Source organism: Tupaia chinensis, unplaced genomic scaffold (assembly GCF_000334495.1).
Source record: "Tupaia chinensis unplaced genomic scaffold, TupChi_1.0 Scaffold000017_1, whole genome shotgun sequence".
NCBI classification, from domain to species: domain Eukaryota; kingdom Metazoa; phylum Chordata; class Mammalia; order Scandentia; family Tupaiidae; genus Tupaia; species Tupaia belangeri.
In genome coordinates, this window is record NW_006159447.1 from 3481367 (window position 1) to 3504375 (window position 23009).

A 23009-nucleotide genomic window follows, 5' to 3' on the forward strand; every position below is an offset into this window, starting at 1 on the left:
GAGTGCTCCAGAACAAGTAGTTTTTGTCATCATCGTTAATATCTTCTTGAAAGTTACAAATTGACTTGGGGCTAGATCTCACTTTCAGACATGTTTTCTCTGAGTCACCCTTTCTATTTTTAAGTTTTAAAGTATTTTTGGAAAATTCAAAAGATTTTGCTACATAGAAACCATCTACCCTCTTGGTGCCAGTCTGCTGGAACCAATTAACTGCTGTCTCCTTGGACAGTGCATGTGTTCCCAAGTTTGCAACTGCTCCTTAATATTTAGGTTAAGTTCTTTGCTCATATTCACTACTTACCTGACCTCTTAGAACACTTGAGTTTGAGAGGACTCTCTTCTTCAACTTTCCCTAACCTTAACTCTGAAACTGTTAACTACCAACCTAGGATTAATTCCATTTTGGATAACACTGTTTGATGCAAATGCTTTCCTCATGTAGGAGACATCTGTCTTTTTGGAGTTTCCACCCAATGGCTCTAGTCCAACTTCCTGAAGCGATGCAGATCAAGACTGTTCCCTCTTCCGTGTGACAGCCCCTCACATATTTGAGATAGGGACCATCTGTATGCCACATACAGAATATAAACATGTGTCACCAGTTCATTGTGGTTCATTTATTCCCAAGAGATTCTTTGGCCAGATGTTATGGCCAAACATATTGATTTAGCTACCATGACCTCTCATTGATTTGGTTTTTATTTATTGACTGAACTTGGGATATGCCTTAATTTCCCACATTAAATAAGATGCACAATTATAAAAACAACCTGCTACTTCCATAGATTTTTAAGATGAGTGACTCTGGGATGTATTCTTGGAAGCATTTGGGGATGCTTTCAAGAAGGTTTTGCAATCTAGTTCTAATACTAAGATTTCTCTCTCTCTTTTTTTAACTCTTGAAACTTTATAGCTTCAAAAAATTGCCGTTGAAAATGACAATGGGGACCAGCAGTTAGCGTAATGGCTATGTTGCTGGACTCCCACGTAGTCGACCGCGGGTTCACATCCTGGACCCAGTGGCTTAAAACTCATGCCGGGCACGTGTGTGTGCGTGCCCAAGATCCCAAGAGGAGAATGGAGGAGAAGGGATTGCGGTGTGGCTATCACCCCGGGGGGTGATTTCTCACTTTCTGTCTCTCTGTCTCTCTCTGTCTGTCTGGCGAGTGCCCGCGCCCTATAGCAAAAAACTCTCAAAAAAAAAAAAGAAGAAAAAAAAGAAAAATGACGTATGTTAATAATAGTACAATAGAAATGCTTAAAGTGCATCATCAGTCTTCCTCTTTCTTCCTTTTTAAGAAATACCATTTTACTACCTTAGTTTCTTTCAAGAAATTCAAATTCACAATTGGGATAATGCCATAGCATTCTGCAACTTGCCTTATATCACGTAATAGTTCATCCTGGAATATTTTTTCAGGTAAATAATATGCAATTACCCCATTCTTGTAATGCTATTTTTATTTATTTATTTAATTTTGCCAGAGGATGCTTGCACTCACCAGAGAAAGACAGAGAAAGAGAGAAGGAAAGTGAGAAAGTAACTCCCATACCCACCATGGTGGATGGTCATGCCACATTCTCTTCTCCTTCATTTTCCCTACTTTTGGGATTTTGGCTACACAGACACACATGTCTGGTATATTTCTCAAGTCATCAGGTCCAAGACTTGAATTGTGCTATTGGTTGTGTGGAATCCAGCCACTTTAACCACCACACCATGCTGGCCCAATGCTGAATTATTTTATTTAAATAACTCTACTTGGATCTTTGAATTGAAAGAGACTTTAAAATGTGTCTCTTCCAACCGTTCTGCCAATGAAGGGATTCCCTATGCAATATTCCCAGCAAACGATCACGCTGCCTGAGTTCAAATCCTTCGAGCTTTTTGGCATTTACTACATCCTAAGGCAGGACACCCTCTCTATAAATGGCTATGATTAATAGAGGGGTTTCCCAAATACTAAACTGAAATCATTTTTATTAATCCTTTAGTACAAAATAAGAAGAACAAATTAATACATAACAGAATAATACTTGGTGTTTTTTTTTCTAATAACACCGTAACTTTTCTGGTGTTTGCCAGGAAGCTAGGATAAGAATCATATTCTGATCTGTTTCTGAGTCCTTTAACCAAACTATACTCCTGCATAGTGCAGAGAGATCTCATCCCACATTATCCAGGGTGAAAAGATGTGAACGCATTCTAGCCTGTCTACATTTACATTCAGTCCTCAGAACTCAGAGATATTTTCCAGATACAGTCTGAGCAGAATAAAAATGGAGTGAAATTCCTCTGATGACCAATATCCTGGTGGGATGCAGGGCAAGAAGGTGAGGTTGCTATTGAAAAAGGATTGATGGTCCTCAGTTAGGTAGAATAGAAATGAGGTTTATTGTATGTGTGAAAGCAACCAGAAACTAACTCTGAAATGGGCTGGCATGGTGCCTGCCTTAAATCAACATTAGAACCACTTTGTAGTTGACAGTATGATTGTTTTCACTCTTGCTGGGTAAACTGAATTGTGGCAAAATGGTTCGAGGTTGAAAAGATATTGAATAGATGAAGTCAGTTTTCACAGACTCTGGCTGATTTATAGTAGTCATTATATTTTCAAAAAGACAGCTGTCACAATCTTTGATCCCTCCGAATAATCATTCCTCCATTCTCTCCCTTTATTCCTCCAAATGAGATGACTGATTGATGTTCTTTCTTCCTCCTTTGTACAGAATCACCTCCTACTCAACCACCAACTTTTCCTCCAACCATTCCACCAGCAAAAGAAGGTAAGAGAATAATATAATAATGATGTGCTTCTAGGTTTAGATTTCTGTCTGTTTTGTTTGTTTATTCATTTAAAAGTAAAGTATTACTAAAAGACTTTTATTGTGCCATCTAATTTTCTCCTTAGTACAAATGCTCATCAAACCATGATGTGATCACCTTTAAAAAGATCCATTTAATGGGACCAACATATGGCATAATGGTTATGTTGCCAGGCACACACATTGTCCACTACGTTTCTAGTCCTGGGCCTGGCAGTTAAAACTCTCCCTGGGAGCATGTGCATGTATTCCCAAAATCCTGAGAGAAGAATGGAGGAGAAGGGATAGCAGTGTGGCCATCCCCCTGGGGAGTGATTTTTTTACTTTCTGTCTCTCTCTGTCTTTCCAGTGAGTACATGTGCCCTATAGGAAAAAAAAATTCTAAAAAGATTCCACTTAATAAATCTTGAACACCAAGAGTAGATTTTTTTTTTTTTAAGTTTGCCACAGGTGCATGCACTTACCAGAGAAAGATAAAGATCAAAGAAAGAAGGAAAGTGAGAAACCCTTTGGGGCCAAGTCAAAGTCCTCCTTTTCTCCTTTCAAGACATTGGTCACATGTGCACATGTGCCTGGCATGAGTTTCTTTTTTTCTCTTCCCTCCAGCAAAGAAAAAAATATTCAGTTGTTTTTGTTTTCCAGTGTGTTTTTTCCAAGCTGCCGAGTTTAAGACTCAAACGTCATAGTCAGCCACGAGGGATCCAGTTGCCTTAACCACCATGTCACTACCTGGCCCAAGAGTGGATATTTAACAGAGCTATTTAATATTGTTTTCATTGAAAATACAAAATTAATACATTTTTTTGAGATTTTATTTTCTTTAGGGTGCATGCACTTGCCAGAAAGACAGAGAGATAGAAAGCAAGAAATCACCCCCCAGGGGGTATGGCCACACTACAATCCCTTCTCCTCCATTCTCCTTTCGGGATCTTGGGCATGGATGCACATATGCCCGACCTGAGTTTAAGCCACTGGGTCTGGGACTCAAACCATGGTCGACTACATGGCAATCCAGTGACATAGCCATTATGCCAACTGCTGGTCCCAGTAAATGTTTATAAAGGAAGAGTAGTTATATAATTTGTGAGTGAAAATCCACTTTAATAATTCTGCAAATGAGTGTAATGGTTTCCCAGAAGATACCTGAAATCATTCTCCCAGTTGTTCTTTTTTTCTGTCTTTATCATAGCAATTCCTCATCACCTTTTACCTGATCTGCTAATAATTTTTTTTTAAATTTCCCAGTGAAATAGTGATTGTTGATGTTTTAATTCCATTAATTAACATTTATTTGCCCTGTTATTTACCTCTCAAAGTTCTTATAGTAGGCCTGAGGAAAACAATAATAGTGTATGATTGCTGCTCTCTGCTTATTTTCAGCATTGCAAAAGAAATAGCTGCTTGCATTCATAGTTACCAGTCAAAGATATGGGTTAAAATACACAGATCATGCTGTAGTGTTCCAGAAATCGGAATGGTAAATGTAATTGCAGATTAATGACTTAAGAGGGAGGAGGAATTTGATTTATATTTAAAAAATATTATTGGGGACCAGCAGCTGGTATAATGGTTACATCACTGAATTTCCACATAGTCGACTTTGGTTCAAGTCTCAGACTTGGTGGCTTAAAGCTCATGCCAGGAATGTGTGCATGCATGCCCAAAATTCCAAGAGGAGAATGGAGGAGAAGGGATTGCAGCATTGCAATCCCCCCATGGGGTGATTCTTGCTTTCTATCTCTGTGTCTCTCTGGTGAGTGCACATGCCATATAGCAAAAATCACTCTAAAAAAACCCCAAAATTATTATTTATGTACAGAATATGTATATATGTTATATGTGTACATATACACAAGAGAGAAAGAGAAACAAAGAGGAGAGGAAGCACCTTTAGCAGGGTCTAGTCATGCCACAGTTACTTTCTTCCAGCATTGTACAGTGATCTCAGTGCATAATGCATTTGAAGAACCATTAATGCTCTAGTGTGACACAGAAAAAAGAGTGAGCACAGAGTTTTAAATTGATTTGTGTGCCAGAATAAAGAGTTAGGGATTTGTCTTGTATGAAATGGCATGCCACAATAAATTAGTATGAAGGGAAAGTGATCTGGTGAAATCTATGTTTTAGAAAGGTAACTTTGGTGGAATGGAGAAGATGAACTGGAAAAAGGGTGAACTAGAGAGAGTTAGAACACGTAGTTGGAAGAGTTCTATTCATCATGCACTTTTAAGTGTTTCTCATATACTAGGGATACAATAATAATAAAAAAAAGTTCTTGCCGCATAGAGCCTTGAAGTTAATGGGATCAGATACTGCAGAGCATGGAAGAGCCAAGGTCAGGAAACAGAGCCAACAAGAACCTCAGCTGAAGCTCCACATCCATCCTAGTGTGGCCTGTAAAGTCTTTATTGGTCAACCTACTTTGCAGCATCTTCATGTAGACTATGTTATTAAGATTTTTAACTCAGGGTTCCCCATATATGTCTTATGCTGTCCTGCATGTTTTAATGATATTCCCTCTGCCTAGACTGCCAAACTCTTCTTCCACTTTCTATCTAATCTTCTCTAGTCTCAATATCTATGACTTTTGTCACCATAGGAAAAGAAACAGAATCCTAATTGATGCATTTTCTATTAGGCATTTGTGATGCAGATACTACAGAATATTTGGAGGTCAGAATATTATTTAAGCTGAGCATGGATGTCATTTAGTAAACACTCATGAGTGATCCTGGAAGCAATTTAGAAGAGTCTGTGGGAGTAAAGAATGACAAAATGGAAACACTGGTTGTAAAGTTTTGTCATGATAGTTTTAGATGATGGGACTTTCACAACTTCAATGAACTATTTTAGGCTCTATTTGCCCTGGGTGTATTTAATTTAAAAGTCTATTAAATTTAATACTAAAATAATGCTGAATATTTATTTTAAAATATTAAAAAGAAAAAAATCAAAGAAGAAAATTAAAAACGCATCATATTCCAGAGGTATTCTTTTCAAGTATTTTGATCTATTTTGTTTGATTTACTAAGTAACTTTTTTATTTTGAGTATATTTAAAAATTATTTTATTTTATTTATTATTACTATTTTTAAGTTTGCTATAGGGCATGTGTGCTCACCAGAGAGAGATACAGACAGAGAAAGTGAGAAATTGTTCCCCTCCATAGGGGAGGAGGGCCATGCTACAATCTCTTCTCTTCCATTTTCCCATTGGGATTTTGGAGTATGCATGCACACATGCCTAGAGTGTTTGTGAAGTTGCCAAGTTGAGACTCGAACTGCAGAGTTGGCCATGAAGGATTTAGTGCCATAACCAGCATACACCTGCTGGCCCCTGAAACTTCCCCTCTTATCAGAGTTTGTGCAAGGAGGGGAGGGTGGGGAAAGAGAAAGCAAGCCACCAGGTCCTAGACTCAAGCCATGGTGGGACAGGTGGCAGTCCAGTGCCTAAAGGCCATACCACCTGTTGGCCCCAAGTATATTTTTAAATAGAATTTTTTGCTCTCATTTCAAAGGAGAAATATAATCTTAATTTTATTTTTCCTTTGAAACAGAGGACCTGGTTTTCTTTTATAAATTTATAATTAGCATATTTTTTGATCCCTTTCACCCTTAAGTCCAAACTACAATTTTGAAAAATTTCATAAGTCACAGAACTCAGGAGAACAACCTTACCAATTCCCATTGTCCCTAGAGTATTACCTCTCTTGGAGGTGATTTATTTTGCATTATGAATAGCTTTACAAAAATTATTTTGCATTTAATAAAAACAAAAGCCAAGTCATTTTTTTGTAAAGGAGAAAGGCACATTATCTCATAGAGTATTTGTGCTTAACTGGCCTAAGATGAAAAGATTCAGATTATCGAAGATATCACCTGTTTTATCATAAAACAGAGTCAACCACAATTTTTCATCAGAAAATCATTTGTTTCCTCATAAATTAGAGTCAACTACAATGATCTATTCTAATGAAGGGATAGAGAAGCACAGATAATCTAAAACAGCATATGATACCAAAAAAGGACTTACGAAAAACACTTTCAATGGAGTAGGTTTTTGTTGCATTTTCACTTTGTTTTTATTTATTTTGCTTGATTGTGTTGCTATCCATAATACCACCTGATAGTACTTTCCCTGGGTTAGCATTAGTGTACATTTCTTGGTATGTATCAATGGATAGTAGGTGGACATAGAAAGAATTTATGAGAAAGGCTGAAATTAGAGTTTGCTATGGTCTCAACCAAATGGAATTGCAAATTAATCTAATTTGATTGTATCACATACCTTCATTCTGAGGTTGAATCTCTATGACATTAACCTACTAACTCAATAAGCAGAGGACAGGGTGCACATAGGGATATCTTGGTCTTCCTTCCAGTCTGCAGTATTTGTTGATGCTTTTGCTTCTGAATCTCTCAGACCCCACATTTTCTTATTCCTCCATTTTCATTCTTTTGGGCTAAAATTGGTGAACATTTCTTCTCTCTATTTCTACATGCCCAATAGGTGCTTTCTAGTCATGAGTAGGAACATTGGGTAGCAGAGAAATGATGGTGGCGAAGAATAACGAGAAAGAGCTTATAATATGAACCTTAACAGATTTACACCAGTGCTTGGGGAATGAGCTTTGATTTCCAGAGGAAAACCATTATCTGTCTCACTAGTTTAATAAATGTTTTCCCCTTCTTTGATACAAAATTTGTTCTTGGTCCACAGTATGTAAAGCAGCCAAGGCAGACCTGGTGTTCATGGTGGATGGATCCTGGAGTATTGGAGATGATAATTTCAACAAGATCATCAACTTTCTGTATAGCACTGTTGGAGCCCTGGACAAGATTGGTGCAGATGGAACTCAAGTAAGGTTAACAGATCAATCACTAATTCATTCTATGTGTTTGAAAATTACACATCAACTCTTATTATGGGTATCTATCAGGGCATATAGGTAAAAAGCTACAATGATCAGATACAACTTTCAATGAGGGAATAAACAAGTGTGCATTTGGAAGCAGCTTACTGGTTTCTGATAGAGAGAATGCTAATCCTTCAAGGCATCTTTACAGGCTGTTGAGTTTAACAGATTATAACAGGGTATAAAGGCCACATCAAGGGATGTCTGTCTTACATACTAGGAAGAGTGTCTCCTTTAATGATACACGCAATATTTCCCCTGCCCTTGAGAACATTGAAGTTTTGAAAGGGAGAGGTTATGGTACACATTACTTTAGATGAAGCAGAAGTAATTCATTCATTCAATAAATATTTATGGAGAATTTGTTATGGCCATGCATTATACTGTCATAATGAATGTCAACCAGTGTCCCTAATTTAAAGGCAGGGAGAAGAAGGAGAGAGACAGATGTTAACAAGCAAGCAAAGTCACAATGCATGGAGGTGAACTATAAAAACAGAAAAACATGGGACCAGCAGTTAGAGTAATGGCTATGTCACTAAACTCCCATGTAGCTGACCGTGGTTTGAGTCCTGGACCTGGTGGCTTAAACTCATGCTGGGTGTGTGTGCATGCCCAAAATCCCAAGAGGAGAATGGAGGAGAAGGGATTGCGGCGTGGCCATCCCTCCTGGGGGGTGATTTCTTGCTTTCTATCTCTCTATCTCTCTCTGTCTTTCTGGCGAGCGCACGTGCCCTATAGCAAAAACCTCTAAAAAAAAAAAAAAGAAAAAGAAGAACAGAGGAACATGATTTAAATCATGTGGTTAGCAAAGCCCTCTTTGAGGAGGTGGCTTTTGAACTGAGATATAAATGGTGCAGAGGATATCTGAGAGTAGAATTTCTACACAGAGAAATAGGAAGTCCAAAGGACTTAGGAGAATGAGTTTTAATATGCCAAAACTTATGGCTGGAAGATGGTGGGTGAGACTGTGGGGTAGGAGAAGGGTTATAAGATGGAAGGGAAAATCATATTATTCTAAGCATGGTGGGCCATCACAAGAATTGTGTATCATCATAAATGCAATTGGAAGCCACTGAAAGTGTAAAAGAGAGAAGGCAAAAGATCTGAAAAGAGATTATTCTGACCGCTTTGTGAAGCATGAATACTAATAAGGAGAAGATTGAAAGCGGAGATAGAAAGGTGATCTCTGGGCCTGGAGAAGAGGTGGTGGTACCTTCTGAGGTGTAGCAGTGAGATGAACTGAAATGAACAGATATGTAATAGATCGTGGAGGAATGGCTATGAGACTTTAGGTGTAAGGAGTACCATTAGAGAAGAATTCAGTGCTGAGGTATGTCAGGGAGAAAGAACTTTCTTTTGAATGGAAAAATCAGAGAAGGTTTCCTAAAGATAGCAACATATGAAGTTAACTTTGATCAACTAGCATGGCAGTTGAGAGTTCACCTAAACAAAGAGCACACTCTGAGAACTCGCTTTATTCCCTTTAACATAGTTCCAAAAAGCAAACAAAAATGCTCTTATTAAAAATGGCCCCAAAGTTCCATAGGAATAAAGGCAAATTGTAGGAATTTTTTGTTGTTGTTTAGAGTTTTTTTTGCCTTAGGAACACATGTGCTTTTGCTGAGAGGGTTGGGGGGAGAAAGAGAGCGAGACAGACACAGTGAGAGGGAAAGTGAGAAATCACCTTCCAGTGGGGGATGGCTGCTCCTCCATCACTTTTCCTCCATTCTCCTTCCAAGATCTTGGGCACGTATGCACACACACCTGGCATGATTTTCAAGCCACCTAGGACTGAAATTATGGTTGGCCATGTGGAAGTCTAGTGATATAAACTCTATACCATCTGCTGGACCCAAAAGTAGGAATTTTTAGATTACAGTGAGTGAGCACGCAGATTTTGTGATAGAATGTACCAGGCTTCAACTGTTGGCCCTCTCAGTAGCTGACTTGAAATCTTGTGCAAGTTGCTTGACTTCCTGTGTCTCAGTGTCTTCATATGAAATGGGCAGAATAACAGAAACTAATTCCTAGGTTTGCTTCATAAGGAAATTCTTTTAAATAATCCAACTTTGATTCTCTTACATTTGTCAAGTTACTAGGTTTAGGCTGTCATTTTTTTCATCTGTCAAATGGGGTGGCAAAATTTTCATATGCTTTAGAGAGAGTTTTTTCATGTACTAAAAGTACATAGAGAAAAGATACTATTTAATTTATCTTCAAATTTAGTATGTAATTTGAATGAAATTGTAACCTAAGGAAATTGTGGAATGAGTTAAGGAAAAAAATTAATCCTGCCGATAATAACATGCTATTGTATGTGCTTTCTGACCCAGTGGAAAGCTACACGCATGCTAAAATGAACACACCTTCTCTCTCCAGGTGGCAATGGTTCAGTTCACCGATGACCCCAGAACAGAATTTAAACTAAATGCTTACAAAACCAAAGAGACTCTTCTTGATGCAATTAAACACATTTCATACAAAGGAGGAAATACAAAAACAGGTAAGAGTTTTTAAAAACCCAGCTAAGGCACAAAGTAGTTAGTAGTAACTGCTAAATGACTTTTTTTTTAGAGACATCATAATTTTTAGAAACTTTTTTCATTGATTTAAGAACTTTGTTCACACCTTCACCTCTGCAATGAAACAAAAATGAGTGGGAGTGAAACTGAACCGTTACCTTCCCTTGTTTCAGGAAAAGCAATTAAGCATGTTCGAGATACCCTATTTAATGCAGAGTCAGGTACAAGAAGAGGCATCCCAAAGGTTATTGTGGTTATAACTGATGGAAGATCACAAGATGATGTGACCAAAATCTCCAGGGAGATGCAATTAGAAGGTAAGATATCTATATCTATATCTGTATCTATATCTATATCTATATCTTTATATCTATAAAATAATAGTGACTACCAGTAATAACATTAGCATTGTTGTTTTCTAAATGCAATGTATAGGATATATAAGCACTACTTAAACATTTCTAAGTCTTAATATTAACTGGACTATTTTTTTTAAGGTTTTGCATAGGGCATGTGAAATCAACAGAGAGAGAGACAGAGAGAGAAAAAGTGAGAAATCACCACCTGGGGGCATGGCCACATGACAGTCCCTTCTCCTCTACTCTCCTTTCAGGATTTTGGGCATTCGTGCACATGTGCTCAGTGTGAATTTCAAGCTACCAGGTCTGAGACTTGAACTGTAGTTGACCATGTGGGAGTCCAGTGTCCTAACCTCCACACTACCTGCTGGCCCTGGACTATGAGATTTTTAAAAATACCTTCTGGTTTAGGAATCTGTAGTTATTAGAAATTATTAAAATTTTTTATTAGAAAAAATAATAAATTTATTTCTTTAACGATAAATTTACTATTTTCTCTAATGCTTTTGTTACATGCAGGATGCCTTGTATAATGAACTCCTACAATTAAGTCTGATGCTATGAAAAGGACTATTTTAAAGGTCCACAAAGAGAATGTCATTATGGAAACTCTTTAGTCTCCTACATGTGAAATAGAGAGTCTCACAGAACTGACGCAAAGATTATAATATAATACGTGCCTGATAAATAGTAATTCAATATTTATTTGCCAAACATTACATGGTGACCCACCTTAGGTTGCTTGGCTTATTAATATGTCCATTTCTACTTCTGGAAAAAAGCAAAAACAAAAACCAAAAGCTGAGGCCCAGTCTGATGGTGCAGTCAATGGCCGGCTGAACTGCCCCATGGCTGATCTTAGGGTCAGATTCATGGATCGTCTTGAAAATCCTGACAAAGGGGAGAGCTGGGACCAAGGTTTCTGTAGTGTAGTGGTTATCACATTCGCCTAACACGCGAAAGGTCCCGGGTTTGAAACCGGGCGGAAACAACTTTTTACCGCCACAAACAATCATTAACACTTGTGAATTCATAAATTAATTACCTTTTGGGAACCAGCAGTTAGCATAATGGCTATGTCGCTGGACTCCCACGTAGTCGACTGTGGTTCACATCCCGGACCCGGTGACTTAAAACTCAGCCGGGCGCATGTGCGTGCCCAAGATCCCAAGAGGAGAATGGAGGAGAAGGGATTGCAGCGTGACCATACCCCCTGGGGCGTGATTTCTCGCTTTCTGTCTCTATGTCTCTCTCTGTCTGGCGAGTGCATGCGCCCTATAGCTAAAACCTCTTAAAAAAAAAAAAAAAAAAAAAAAACTGGAGAGCTGGGGAAGGGGGATCAGGGCATGAGGAGAGACCTTGTCAATGGTGCTTTTCTCCTCTCACACTCACTATCATGAATTAAAGCAAATAAAAAAAATAAATTCAATGTCTGTTTCAACTATGCTTCATCCCACAAATATTAGAATAACTATTAAAAACGTGCAGCTGTAAAGAGGCTGCTCCAATAGGAACTATTTGGTCTCAGTCACTAATTGGGGCATGGGCCTTCTTGAGTTTCTTTAAAATGGAAACTTTCTTTAGGGGATGATGGAATAATTATCACATCATGAAATATGGGCATGTACGATACTGATGAACTGTAAAGAATGAATTACCCACCCGCATGGGCCTTCCTAAACAAACCTATTTTAAACATTTGGACATGTCTTGTAATATTTGTATTTTGTGCAATTTAGCACAATCCAAACTCTGTTCCCCTTCTGCCACAGGCTACAGCATTTTTGCAATTGGTGTGGCTGATGCGGATTACTCGGAGCTGGTTAGCATTGGCAGCAAGCCCAGTGCACGCCACGTCTTCTTTGTGGATGACTTTGACGCCTTTAAGAAAATTGAAGATGAGCTCATTACTTTTGTCTGTGAAACTGCATCAGCAAGTTAGTTCTTTGGGATTTATACTTGGGTGATTCAAAGGTTGAACTATCTAAGCTGGTTAAATAGCGGGTCCCATCTTGATCAGAGGAAAGACCATCTACATCTATAGCTGTTTTTGATGTAGACATTAAATTTTATGGAACACAGGGGAGTGAGCCTCCTTTCCTCTCTGTTCAGAGTTTTAGGTTGATGAAGACCTTCCCTAATCAGATGAGCACCTATATTTAAGAGTAACTATACTCAAACAGGTGTAGCAAAGAGCCTTGAAAATGTATGAAGACTGCCCAGTAGAGCAATTAGAATATTAGATATGAGATACCCCCAGCACACGTTCTCTGGTGATAGCCATTTATTTGAATGGTCTTGGAGAGAAGGACACTGTGGTCCTTTGCTTTTAATAAGAGACTTTAGAAGATTTCATTTATACAAAACCACAGAAAGTAATAGACACATCTGATTACGATTCTTTCCATAATTGACTTCCATAATGATTATATTAGTTTTTTGTTCTCAGGACGAAGAGAGACTATGTTTGGAAAATATTTAAATTAGGGTTTTATACTGTTTGTTTTGTTTTCAGCCTGCCCATTGGTGCACAAGGACGGCATTGATATTGCAGGTATGCATTATCATCATTTTTCCAAATGCTGATATATTACATGACTTTCACTGGGAGTACAGATTTTTGTTTTTAAATCCTTAAGAGCTAAATTTCAACATTTTAAACCCTAAAGTACTGTTTAATTTTTTTCACTTTTTTTTTTTTTTTTTTTTTTTTTTTGTTTTTGTTTTTTTTTTTTTTTTTTTTTTTTTTTTTTTTTTTTTTTTTTTTTTTGCTTTTGCTTATTTATTTAGGTTTTAAGATGATGGAAATGTTCGGTCTAGTTGAAAAAGATTTTTCATCAGTGGAAGGGGTTTCTATGGAGCCTGGTACCTTCAATGTTTATCCATGTTACCAAATCCATAAAGATGCCCTGGTTTCCCAGCCAACTAGGTATGTCTCAATTGCATGGTATTATAACCAATCATTTGTTATATCTCATATGAAAATGATTCCAACTTCAAATATGTTGTAATAGTCCCTGGGAGAATTTTCCAGTATGTTTAGAATAGATGATGTTTATATTTCTTTGTTTAAATCATCAGACTCACAGAAAGTGCTCATTGAACTTGAAAATCTGTTTGAACTGGGCCAACAAGGTGGCATGGAGCTTAAGGTACTGGATCCCATATGGATCACTTTGCTGTACAAGTCCTGGACCCGATGGCTTGAAAATCATGCTGGGTGCATGAGCACAAGTGCTCAGAGTCACAAAAGGAGAATAGAAGAAGAGGGATTGTGGCATGGCCATCCCACCTGGGGAGTGGTTTTTCGCTTTCCCTTTCTCTGTCTCTCTCTCTTTCTCTGGTGAGCACATGCGCCCTATAGCAAAAACTAAAAACTGAAAAAAAAAATGTATTTAACTGTGAATATATATATATATAAAATAGTTGATACTTATATACTTATATCATACAATAATATACCAGTCATTGTTCTAAATGTTTATGTATTTTAACTTGCTGAAACCTCTGAACAGCTCTATGAAGGAGATTCAGTTATTGACACACTTGTACAAATGAGGAAACTGAAGTACAAAGAAGCTAAATGAATGACATCTAGTTTGTTAAATAGAAATGCTTAGATTAGTACCTAGCAACCAGCTCTAGAGCCCAGTCCCTGAACCATTTCATGACAGTGCCACAAAATGGTTTTTATCATCGAGAAGTCACAACAAAACTCTAGAGTAGCATCCGGTTTATGTAAAAATAACATTAGCCACTTTACACACAGTCTGTGGTGCACATAGAGATTCATGGGGCCATTTGCTGTAAGTCTGCAGATTCCAGAAGTACTTGTGATTTTAGGATGGGAATTCCTGGTTAAAGGAGTTGTCTCTTAAGACACTATCTACTACCCTACAATCCAAATCAGCATTTATGTTTGTCTCAGAATGCCGATAGTATTTACGTGGAACATTTTGAGTGTTTGAATGTTGATGTGCTGTGCAGAGGGACATGAAAAAGTGGGAGCAGCCAGCCATGGTGGGTACAGGTGGAAAGGTGCCACCTCATAACGCTAGAGCCATATGAAAGGACCTAGCTTCCAGTCCTGGGTCCACCTGAACATGCCAGGCTTACCTGTGACCCTGGCTGGCTGAGAGAGTAGAGGGAGGAAACCAGCATGGCTTTCTCACTTTTCTCTTTTTTTTGGGGGGGTGGGGGGAGAGGTTTTTGCTATAGGGCTCGTGGGCTCGCCAGAAAGACAGAGAGAGACAGAGAGATAGAAAGCAAGAAATCACCCCCCAGGGGGATGGCCAAGCTGCAATCCCTTTTCCTCCATTCTCCTCTTGGGATCTTGGGCACGCACACACATGGGCCTAGTGTGAATTTAAGCCACCGGGTCCGGGACTCGAACCCCAGTTGGCTACATGGGAGTTTAGTGACATAGCCATTACGCTAATTGCTGGTCCCTCTTTTTCTCTCTTGAAATAAATAAACTTTTTTTTTAAAGTGGGAAAGAGCACTTTAGAGTATTAAGTTTATCTAATTTATATTTAAAAAATTCCCTTTCTGTCTTCTTAAAAGATGTTGCTTATTAAATCTTAGCCTGTCATAGTATTATCTAAGTTCTTTTGTTGTGTTTTGTTATGTGGAATGATCTTCAAAATTAGTAGACTTTCTTAATAATTTAAAATATTTGTTGGGGCTAGCCTGCAGAATGGTGTTAAGGTGACTGGATCTGACACGACTGAGTTAACAATTCAATTCTCAGATCTGGTGTCTTGAAAAACACACCAGGCACATGTGTGTGTGTGTGTGTGTGTGTGTGTGTGTGTGTACCAAAAATCCTGAGAGGAGAATAGAGAAGGGACCGTGGCAAAAAAAAAAAAAAAAAAAAAAAAAAAAAACACAGATACCATTTTAGAACCTGCCAACAATTGTCTATTTCTATTATTTCTATTACAGTAAGTCAAAATTCCTGAAGGGCCTACAGAGCGTTAAGTAAGATGGGTGTTTGCTACCTCTATGACTTCACCTCCTTTCTCTTCCATCTGCTGTAGCCACTGGCCTCCCTGCTTTTTTCCAAAACACCACACACTTAACCACCTTGGTGTTTTTTACTGGCTATTCCCTCTGCCCAAATGCCCTTCCTTTAAACACTCTCATGTCTAATTGCCTTGCCTTCTCTGAGTTTTTGCTCAAATAAAAACTGTGCAATAAAACTTTGTTCAAATTTAATCTTCTCAGTGAGCCAACTCTGATGATTTTAATTAAAATTACCATATACTCTTCGTCTGACATTCACAATCTGCATTACGTTGCTCTATTTTTTAGTTTTTCAATGTATTTATTATTTTCTAACATACCACATAAATCACCCTGATGGAATTTAAATGCAAGAAAGATAGAGAACTTTGTCAGTTTTACTCACTGATGTCTCTTAAACTCCTGTGACAGTGTCTGGCATATAAGGCAAAGCACTCAGTTACTATTTGTTAAATTAACTAATACATAAATAGATATATGAATGACTAAAACAATTTTACTGAAGTAAACAAAACTTTTATTTTCAAACTTATGCTGAATTTCCACAAATTCTCACACTTAGTAATTTAATTAATGACAATAAAGGAGTTCCTACCATGTATAAAGGGCTTTTGTTCGGTTTTGCTTGGGGAAAGATTACGATGTCTTAGAATGAGAGATAAGATTATGTAGAAGGGTGAGTTCCTCAGAAAGCAGATTCTCAGGTGATTAGTGTGTGGGAAGTTGATGAGGATGAGCTTTCTAGGAGAGAAACAGCAGGAAGCAGGATAGGGCAGAGGGTAGAAGTCAGGCTGTATCTCAGTGAAAGCGTGAGCTGGCCATCCAGATTCTGAAAATGGGAGGACCCTTCAGAGCTGTCTCCCACTGGACTCAGAAGTCCAAGTTTAATATTTCCTTAAGGACCTGTCACTGAAAAGAGGTGCCCTGGAAATGACCTTTGTGGGGGAGGAGGGGGGGGTGGGCACCTCCTGAAGGAGGCAGGTGTCTGAAAGCTGACTGTAGACAATGATCCCAGGACCAGGAGTAACACATTCTTAATTCTCGAGGGTGGATCTGGATGGTGCATCCCTGTACCCACCACATAGGGGAATGCAAGTAACTATTGTACAACATGTAGTAGAAAGTGACATCATAAGACCTGTTTTACAAAGAGATTATAACAAATAGTGTTTACTACACTAAAACATTCGAAACTACTTAATAGTTTAATGAGAAGTGACTAATTAGATAAACTATAGAATAATAATTAAACGAGAAAATTATGCAGCCATTAAATCTTATGCTCTTAAAAATATTTAAGGAAAGGCACCAGTAAGTGGTATAGTGGTTGAGGTGCTAGATTCCCACATAGTCTACCATAATTTGATACCTGGACCCAGTGGCTTGAAACTCATGCTGGGAGCATTTACATGCATGCCCAAAATCCTGAGAGGAGAATGGAGGAGAAGGGATTATAAGCATTCCCTCTGAGGAGTGATTTTTTTTTTCCTTTCTATCTCTGTCTTTCCAGTAAACATACACATTCTATAGCAAAAGCTCTCAAAGACAATTTCAAGGAAATAAAAACAAGTTTATTAAATATGACAAGTAAAAAAGAGACAAAATGATAAAAATTAGATAAACACACATATTCTTTAAAGACCAGAGGGACTTGTCACACCAAAATAGTGATCTGGCTGGAATTAATGGTGATCTTTTAATTTCTTCCAAGTCTTGTCTAAGGAAAGTGTGTTTCCTCTTTAATCAAAGGAATAATATCTTGAGGAGGGATACAGTTAAACATTATTTTTTTTCTACTTTCAGATATTTGCATCCTGAAGGATTGCCCTCTGACTACACAATCAGTTTTCTATTCCGGATTCTTCCTGACACTCCACAGGAGCCATTTGCTCTTTGGGAGATTTTAAATAAACAGTCTGACCCATTGGTTGGGGTTATTTTAGATAGTAAGTACATTTATTTATTTTTAATCAATTTGCACATACATGTATGAGTAAAGTCTGAGGCATGCCATCTTGCCTGTTATGTGTATATTGCAGAGTAAATGTCTAGGGGTCCTTGCCTCACCATCATTATCATGTGGTTAAATTGGTTAATCTAGCCAACCGAAAGCCTGCAGCAACTCCAGGACTATAGGTCATTGTGTGACCCATTACTTTTGGTTTCAAAACAATGAATGCATTATTTCTGGTTTTGAGTTGAACTTTTAAAAAGTTATTTGCTCAGTTTAATTCTTTCTATATGTTTTTCATTTTCTTTGTTTGAATAGATGGTGGGAAAACCCTAACATATTTCAACTATGACTACAGTGGGGAGTTTCAAACTGTTACTTTTGAAGGACCTGAAATTAGGAAAATATTCTATGGAAGCTTTCACAAGGTTAGTAATGTCTTGTATACCTATAGTCTTTATTCTGTTTGCTGTTGGGCAAAGCAATAGAGAAATATTTAAAAATTCATAGATTTTTGGATCTCATATTTCAACTGGAGGAATTGCCTGCAGGGTTGGTTAATAATGCCAAGATTCTGATTTGGTGGTTCTGACAATGAACCCTGAAATCTGCACTTTTAACAGGCATGCCAGGAACTATTGATGGAAGTGGTACGATTCTTCCTTTGAGGAACAATGTAGTCAAGATTACTTGTATGTTAAGTGAATAGTTGCTTATTTGTTATGTTATACATGTTGTACAAAAGACTGCTGGTCTACCCGGCCTCCAGAACTGAAAAAGGCACAATCAGCTGAATTGTCTTACAATTTGAAGATAGATACAACTAACTATAAGATAGATTGTGCTGATATTTTTACATGGATACAAGTACAATCCATCACTGCCATTATGAGTTACCCTGAGCAAACATTTTGAAAAGAACAAACTTTATTTGTCCTTATTCTAAGAACTTGGCACTTGTGATAGAACTCTGTTCCTTAATATTCACTTCTCAGAAACACTTCTGGTCATCATTGATGAAGATTCTTTCTAACATCTTTTGTTTCCTTTGTATTTGGTGAATAATCTTACTGATCTCTGGGCATTAAGCAACTAAACCACAAAATGAGTAGAGCATTTAATAGCAAGTGCTGAAAAAAAGAAAAAAAAAATCCTTGCCTCCCACCCTGTTAGAGAAGGGATGTTGCATAGCAATCTTAATCTTGGCTTCAGTCTCATGATCTAAAATGTGGTCAGATCAATTGACTTTACACAACTTTGCTACTTTCTGTAGTTTTGAATGTCATACTTACATACCACATAACTAAGATGATTGTATAAGAAAACTGCTCTCCACTTAATTTGATAGAGTCATGCTATCTGAAATATACAGATAACTGAGAGGCACCTAAAATACAGGTGGAGTTTTATTAGTTCTTGGTTCAAAATTGTCCCATTAGCAGCTCTTTGGGCTTAACATCATTTACTTACTAAGCTCCTCTTGGCATGATTATTCTCCTGGTTATGCAGAGTTTATTGTAAAGCAGTCAAGAAAAATTATAGTGAAGATGAAAGCATTAGAGATTTCATGAGTGTTGAAAGAAACACTGTCATCTTAGTCTATGGTTTAGACACAAACTTGTAGTTCTCATTCCAAAGAGTCCTTTATAAGTCATAGGTGAATTCTAAGCTTGACTTACTTTACAAAAAAAAAAAAAACCCTAAGACCTAGGATTAAGGTTCTTTAAAAATTGGTTCTAAATTTATAAACCCTCAAGTTCATGAAGTTGTAAGAAAGACTTTCTCCAGTGTAAGTTTTAACAAAATCAAACAGCAAAACAGGAAAAGAAGGAAAGGCAAGGCTTATTGTGCAATGCATTATAATAGATCTACTAATAGAAGATCTCAAAGCAAATTTAACTTTTAGAGATAAAATTTAATTTGTTTGTAGATTTATATTTTTAAGTGAATAAATAGTTTACCTTGATTTCTCATAGATTTGCAATTGGATTTATTTTTTACAGATTGGATATGAAGTGTGACCCCAACATTTTTTTCAAAAAGTTAATAATGGCATAAATAAACCATTAAGCACAACCCAAGATGCAAAATATTTTTGAAAACTTTTCAACTTTAACAGTTTTGTTTAGCAATAGGATTTGTTGTTTTTGCTTTTTGTTTTAAGAGGTAAAAAAAAATCTTTTCACAAGTTAACTGTTCTTAAGGCATGGATATTATATGCTAAGTTTTCTATCACCCAATATGAAATTTTTTTTTGAGAGGTTTTCGCTATAAGGCGCGTGTGCTCGCCAGACAGACAGAGAGAGACAGAGAGACAGAAAGCGAGAAATCACCCCCCAGGGGGGCTGGCCATGCCACAATCCCTTCTCCTCCATTCTCCTCTCGGGATCTTGGGGCACGCACGCACACACGCCCAGCGTGAGTTTTAAGCCACCAGGTCCGGGACATGAACCGTGGTCGACTACATGGTAGTCCAGCAACATAGCCATTACACTAACTGCTGGTTCCTAAAATTTTTATAATTTATAATAATTCAAAGTATTTCAAAGCCCCGAATACACAGGAGTCAAGTTTTATCCTTCTACGTCATATTAGAGATGTTAATAGAAATGTTTATCAGCAGTATGGAATGTGGTGGTGTTTACTGTAGCAGTTTCTCTACTTGGGTAATAGTTACCTCCATTTTGAAGGAAAACAATTCTCAACAGCCCCACTGTTGCTTAAATAATTTTTATCATAATGTAATTTAAATAAAACATTAATAAAAATTGGTATAAATTCACGTACTTCCAGCTCTTGTGCAACATGAAACAAAAACAGAACAAAACTAGTAAAATTAAATAATAGGCCATTTGGTGAAGTGGTGGTGAAGGTGGCAACTGTGTGGTGTGAGTCCTAGACTCAGTGGCTTGAGAAACATACCAGGTGCATGTGCATGCCCAAAATCCTGAAAGAAGCGTAGATGGAAGAGAAGGAATTGCAGTGAGACCACTCTCCATGGGAATGCTTTCTTATTTTCTCTTTCTGTCTTCTGTGGGCACACAAGCAATCTGGCAAAATTTTAAAAAATTAAAAGTAATACTGTTTCAAAATGAAAGATAGCATCATTTCACTTACTTACAACCTCTTTCCAATGCACACATACAATTCTCACAGCTGAGATGTATATTACCCAATACCCTTTTTCATTAAACAACCATGGTACCATCCCTTAGGCAGACATTTGTAACTTCTGGCTTCCACTTGAGATGAGATGATTGTTTACCTGTTAATTATGTTCTTGGCTCACTGGCCTGCCACAAGTACTTAGGAAGCATCACCATCACAACTGAAGTGCACATGTAAGCACTGCAATTGTGTGGAAGAGCTTGCTCCCACCATGGTCACCTAGCTCGCCTAGAACATACTTACCTTTGACAATCGTCTAAATGATAAACTCTTGCCAATCCTCACAAAGAATGTGTAGCTCCTGAAAATATGACCACAGACCTCCAGATTCTGCAGATTCTAGTTTGAGAAAACTGCACTATATTTGGGCTTTATTTCACTTAGGTCTAATGCCATCAGAAAGCATTTCTTTTTTTTTTGGAGAGGTTTTTGCTATAGGGCGTGTGTGCGCTAGAGAGAGAGACAGAGAGACAGAGAGACAGAAAGCAAGAAATTACCCCCTGGGGGGTGGCCACACCTCAATCCCTTCTCCTCCATTCTCTCGGGACCTTGGGCATGCACGCACACGCACCCAGCATGAGTTTAAGCCGCTGGGTCCGGACTCAAACCATATTCGACTACATGGGAGTTCAGAGACAGCCATTATACTAACTGCTGGTCCCCAGAAAGCATTTCTTGTTCTCCCTCGGCTTCTAGATCTCCACTCCTCTGAAATTAATTTAGTATTATAAAATTGTAGTATGTCAACCACTGAGCATACATTAGACAGTTTTTGGTGGTAAATCAACAAGCACTTTTAACTTTTTATAATGTTGAATTTATGATTTTTTTTATCCTTTTAAAATGTTGTTTGTTTTAATGTGCATTCAGAAATGTGCCTAGTACAACAATTCATTTAATGTGCCTAGTACAACAATCCTACCCTTTTATACAACAATCCCACCATTTCAAAGATGGCATAGCTTTAGAGGAAAAATAGGTTTAAAAATGGAATCCTTTCTATCATTCTCAAGGAAAGTTATTACTTAAATAAAAATAGAGCTGATACCTGGATGTGAGACAGTCGCCGAGATGGTCAAAGTAGAAATTCTCTCCTCTAGCAAACACACGGTGACATGTGTTCATACTACTTAATGATGAGTCATACAATTACATAAATTCGGTTTAATATTTCCTTCTGTTTCTTACTCCTTAAAACATCTTTGTTTTTGTCTAGCTACATATCATTGTCAGCAAGACTTTGGCCAAAGTAGTTATTGACTGCAAGCAAGTAGGAGAGAAGGCAATAAATGCATCTGCTAACATCACCTCAGACGGAGTAGAAGTTCTAGGAAGGATGGTTCGATCAAGAGGGCCAAACGGGAACTCCGCACCAGTAAGTGAATAAGCAAGGGAAACCATGTTATTGAGCCAATAATAATAATAAAAAAAAATCCTTTTCTATTTTCCAGGGGAAAAGTTGGGTAAAGGGATGGATGACAGGTAGAATGGATGAATAGATGGAATAGATGGATAGTAGACAAGGGCCTCTTTAAAGGAGCTGAAACATGTGATTGGTTAGTTTATTATCTCGTAGGTGATTGTCAGAGGTAAGTATATTCTAGAAGAACTAGGTGATATGCTTCTGTTATCTCTAAGAAGTAAGCTCCGGGAATGAGGCTGCTTTGTTTTTTAAATGCATTTTAAAATGCAAATAGTAGTATCATCATCACATGGTTTGTGGCATAAATAGTTTAGTAGTGAGAATTAGTTATAAAAAATTAGTAGTTAAAAGAACCAGGCCCTACATGACCAACTGTATGATTTGAGTCCTGACTCTGGCAGCTTGAAAAACATGTGGGGGTGTGTACATGTATGCCTCAAATCCCAACAGAATGGAGAAATGGAGGAGTTGGGATTGCATTGTGACCACACCCCATTGAGGCATGCTTTCTCCCCTTCTCCCTCTCTCTTTGAAGAGCACATGTGTCCTCTGGCAATGTAAAAAGCAAAATGAAAAAAAAAAAAAGTAAGATTGTAAATGACTTTCATTTATATAAGCAACTATGAATCCATTCAAAATTTGTGACTATTATACACAGGAAATTGACATAAGCCTCTAATTTGGGTTAGATGTAAATAGTTTAAAATTAGGTTTCTGTTATTATTAATGTGAAGCTTACCCTTTAATTACTAATAGTTACTTAAGTAATGAATCAATCTAAGAATATATATTTTTCATTATGCAATACAGAATTTAA

The 23009-nt window shown here is 37.6% G+C and overlaps 1 protein-coding gene and 1 non-coding gene across 2 annotated transcripts in view; both read left to right on the plus strand.

Annotated features, from left to right (window-relative positions):
- COL14A1 (collagen type XIV alpha 1 chain) overlaps window positions 1-22144 on the plus strand; it is a gene marked incomplete at its 3' end in the record, with an annotated part of 142763 nt that extends 120619 nt beyond the window's left edge. The window contains exons 25-34 of the mRNA XM_006140062.2: window positions 2731-2787; window positions 7546-7685; window positions 10124-10247; window positions 10440-10583; window positions 12398-12562; window positions 13141-13179; window positions 13416-13554; window positions 17454-17596; window positions 17920-18029; window positions 21986-22144. Of these exons, the coding sequence (XP_006140124.1) occupies window positions 2731-2787; window positions 7546-7685; window positions 10124-10247; window positions 10440-10583; window positions 12398-12562; window positions 13141-13179; window positions 13416-13554; window positions 17454-17596; window positions 17920-18029; window positions 21986-22144 (1220 nt within the window). The remainder of the gene's footprint in view (window positions 1-2730; window positions 2788-7545; window positions 7686-10123; window positions 10248-10439; window positions 10584-12397; window positions 12563-13140; window positions 13180-13415; window positions 13555-17453; window positions 17597-17919; window positions 18030-21985) is intronic.
- Window positions 11544-11616, plus strand: TRNAV-AAC (transfer RNA valine (anticodon AAC)). The gene has a single exon. It is a non-coding gene; the product is annotated as a tRNA-Val (tRNA).
- Window positions 22145-23009: the final 865 nt, after the last annotated feature.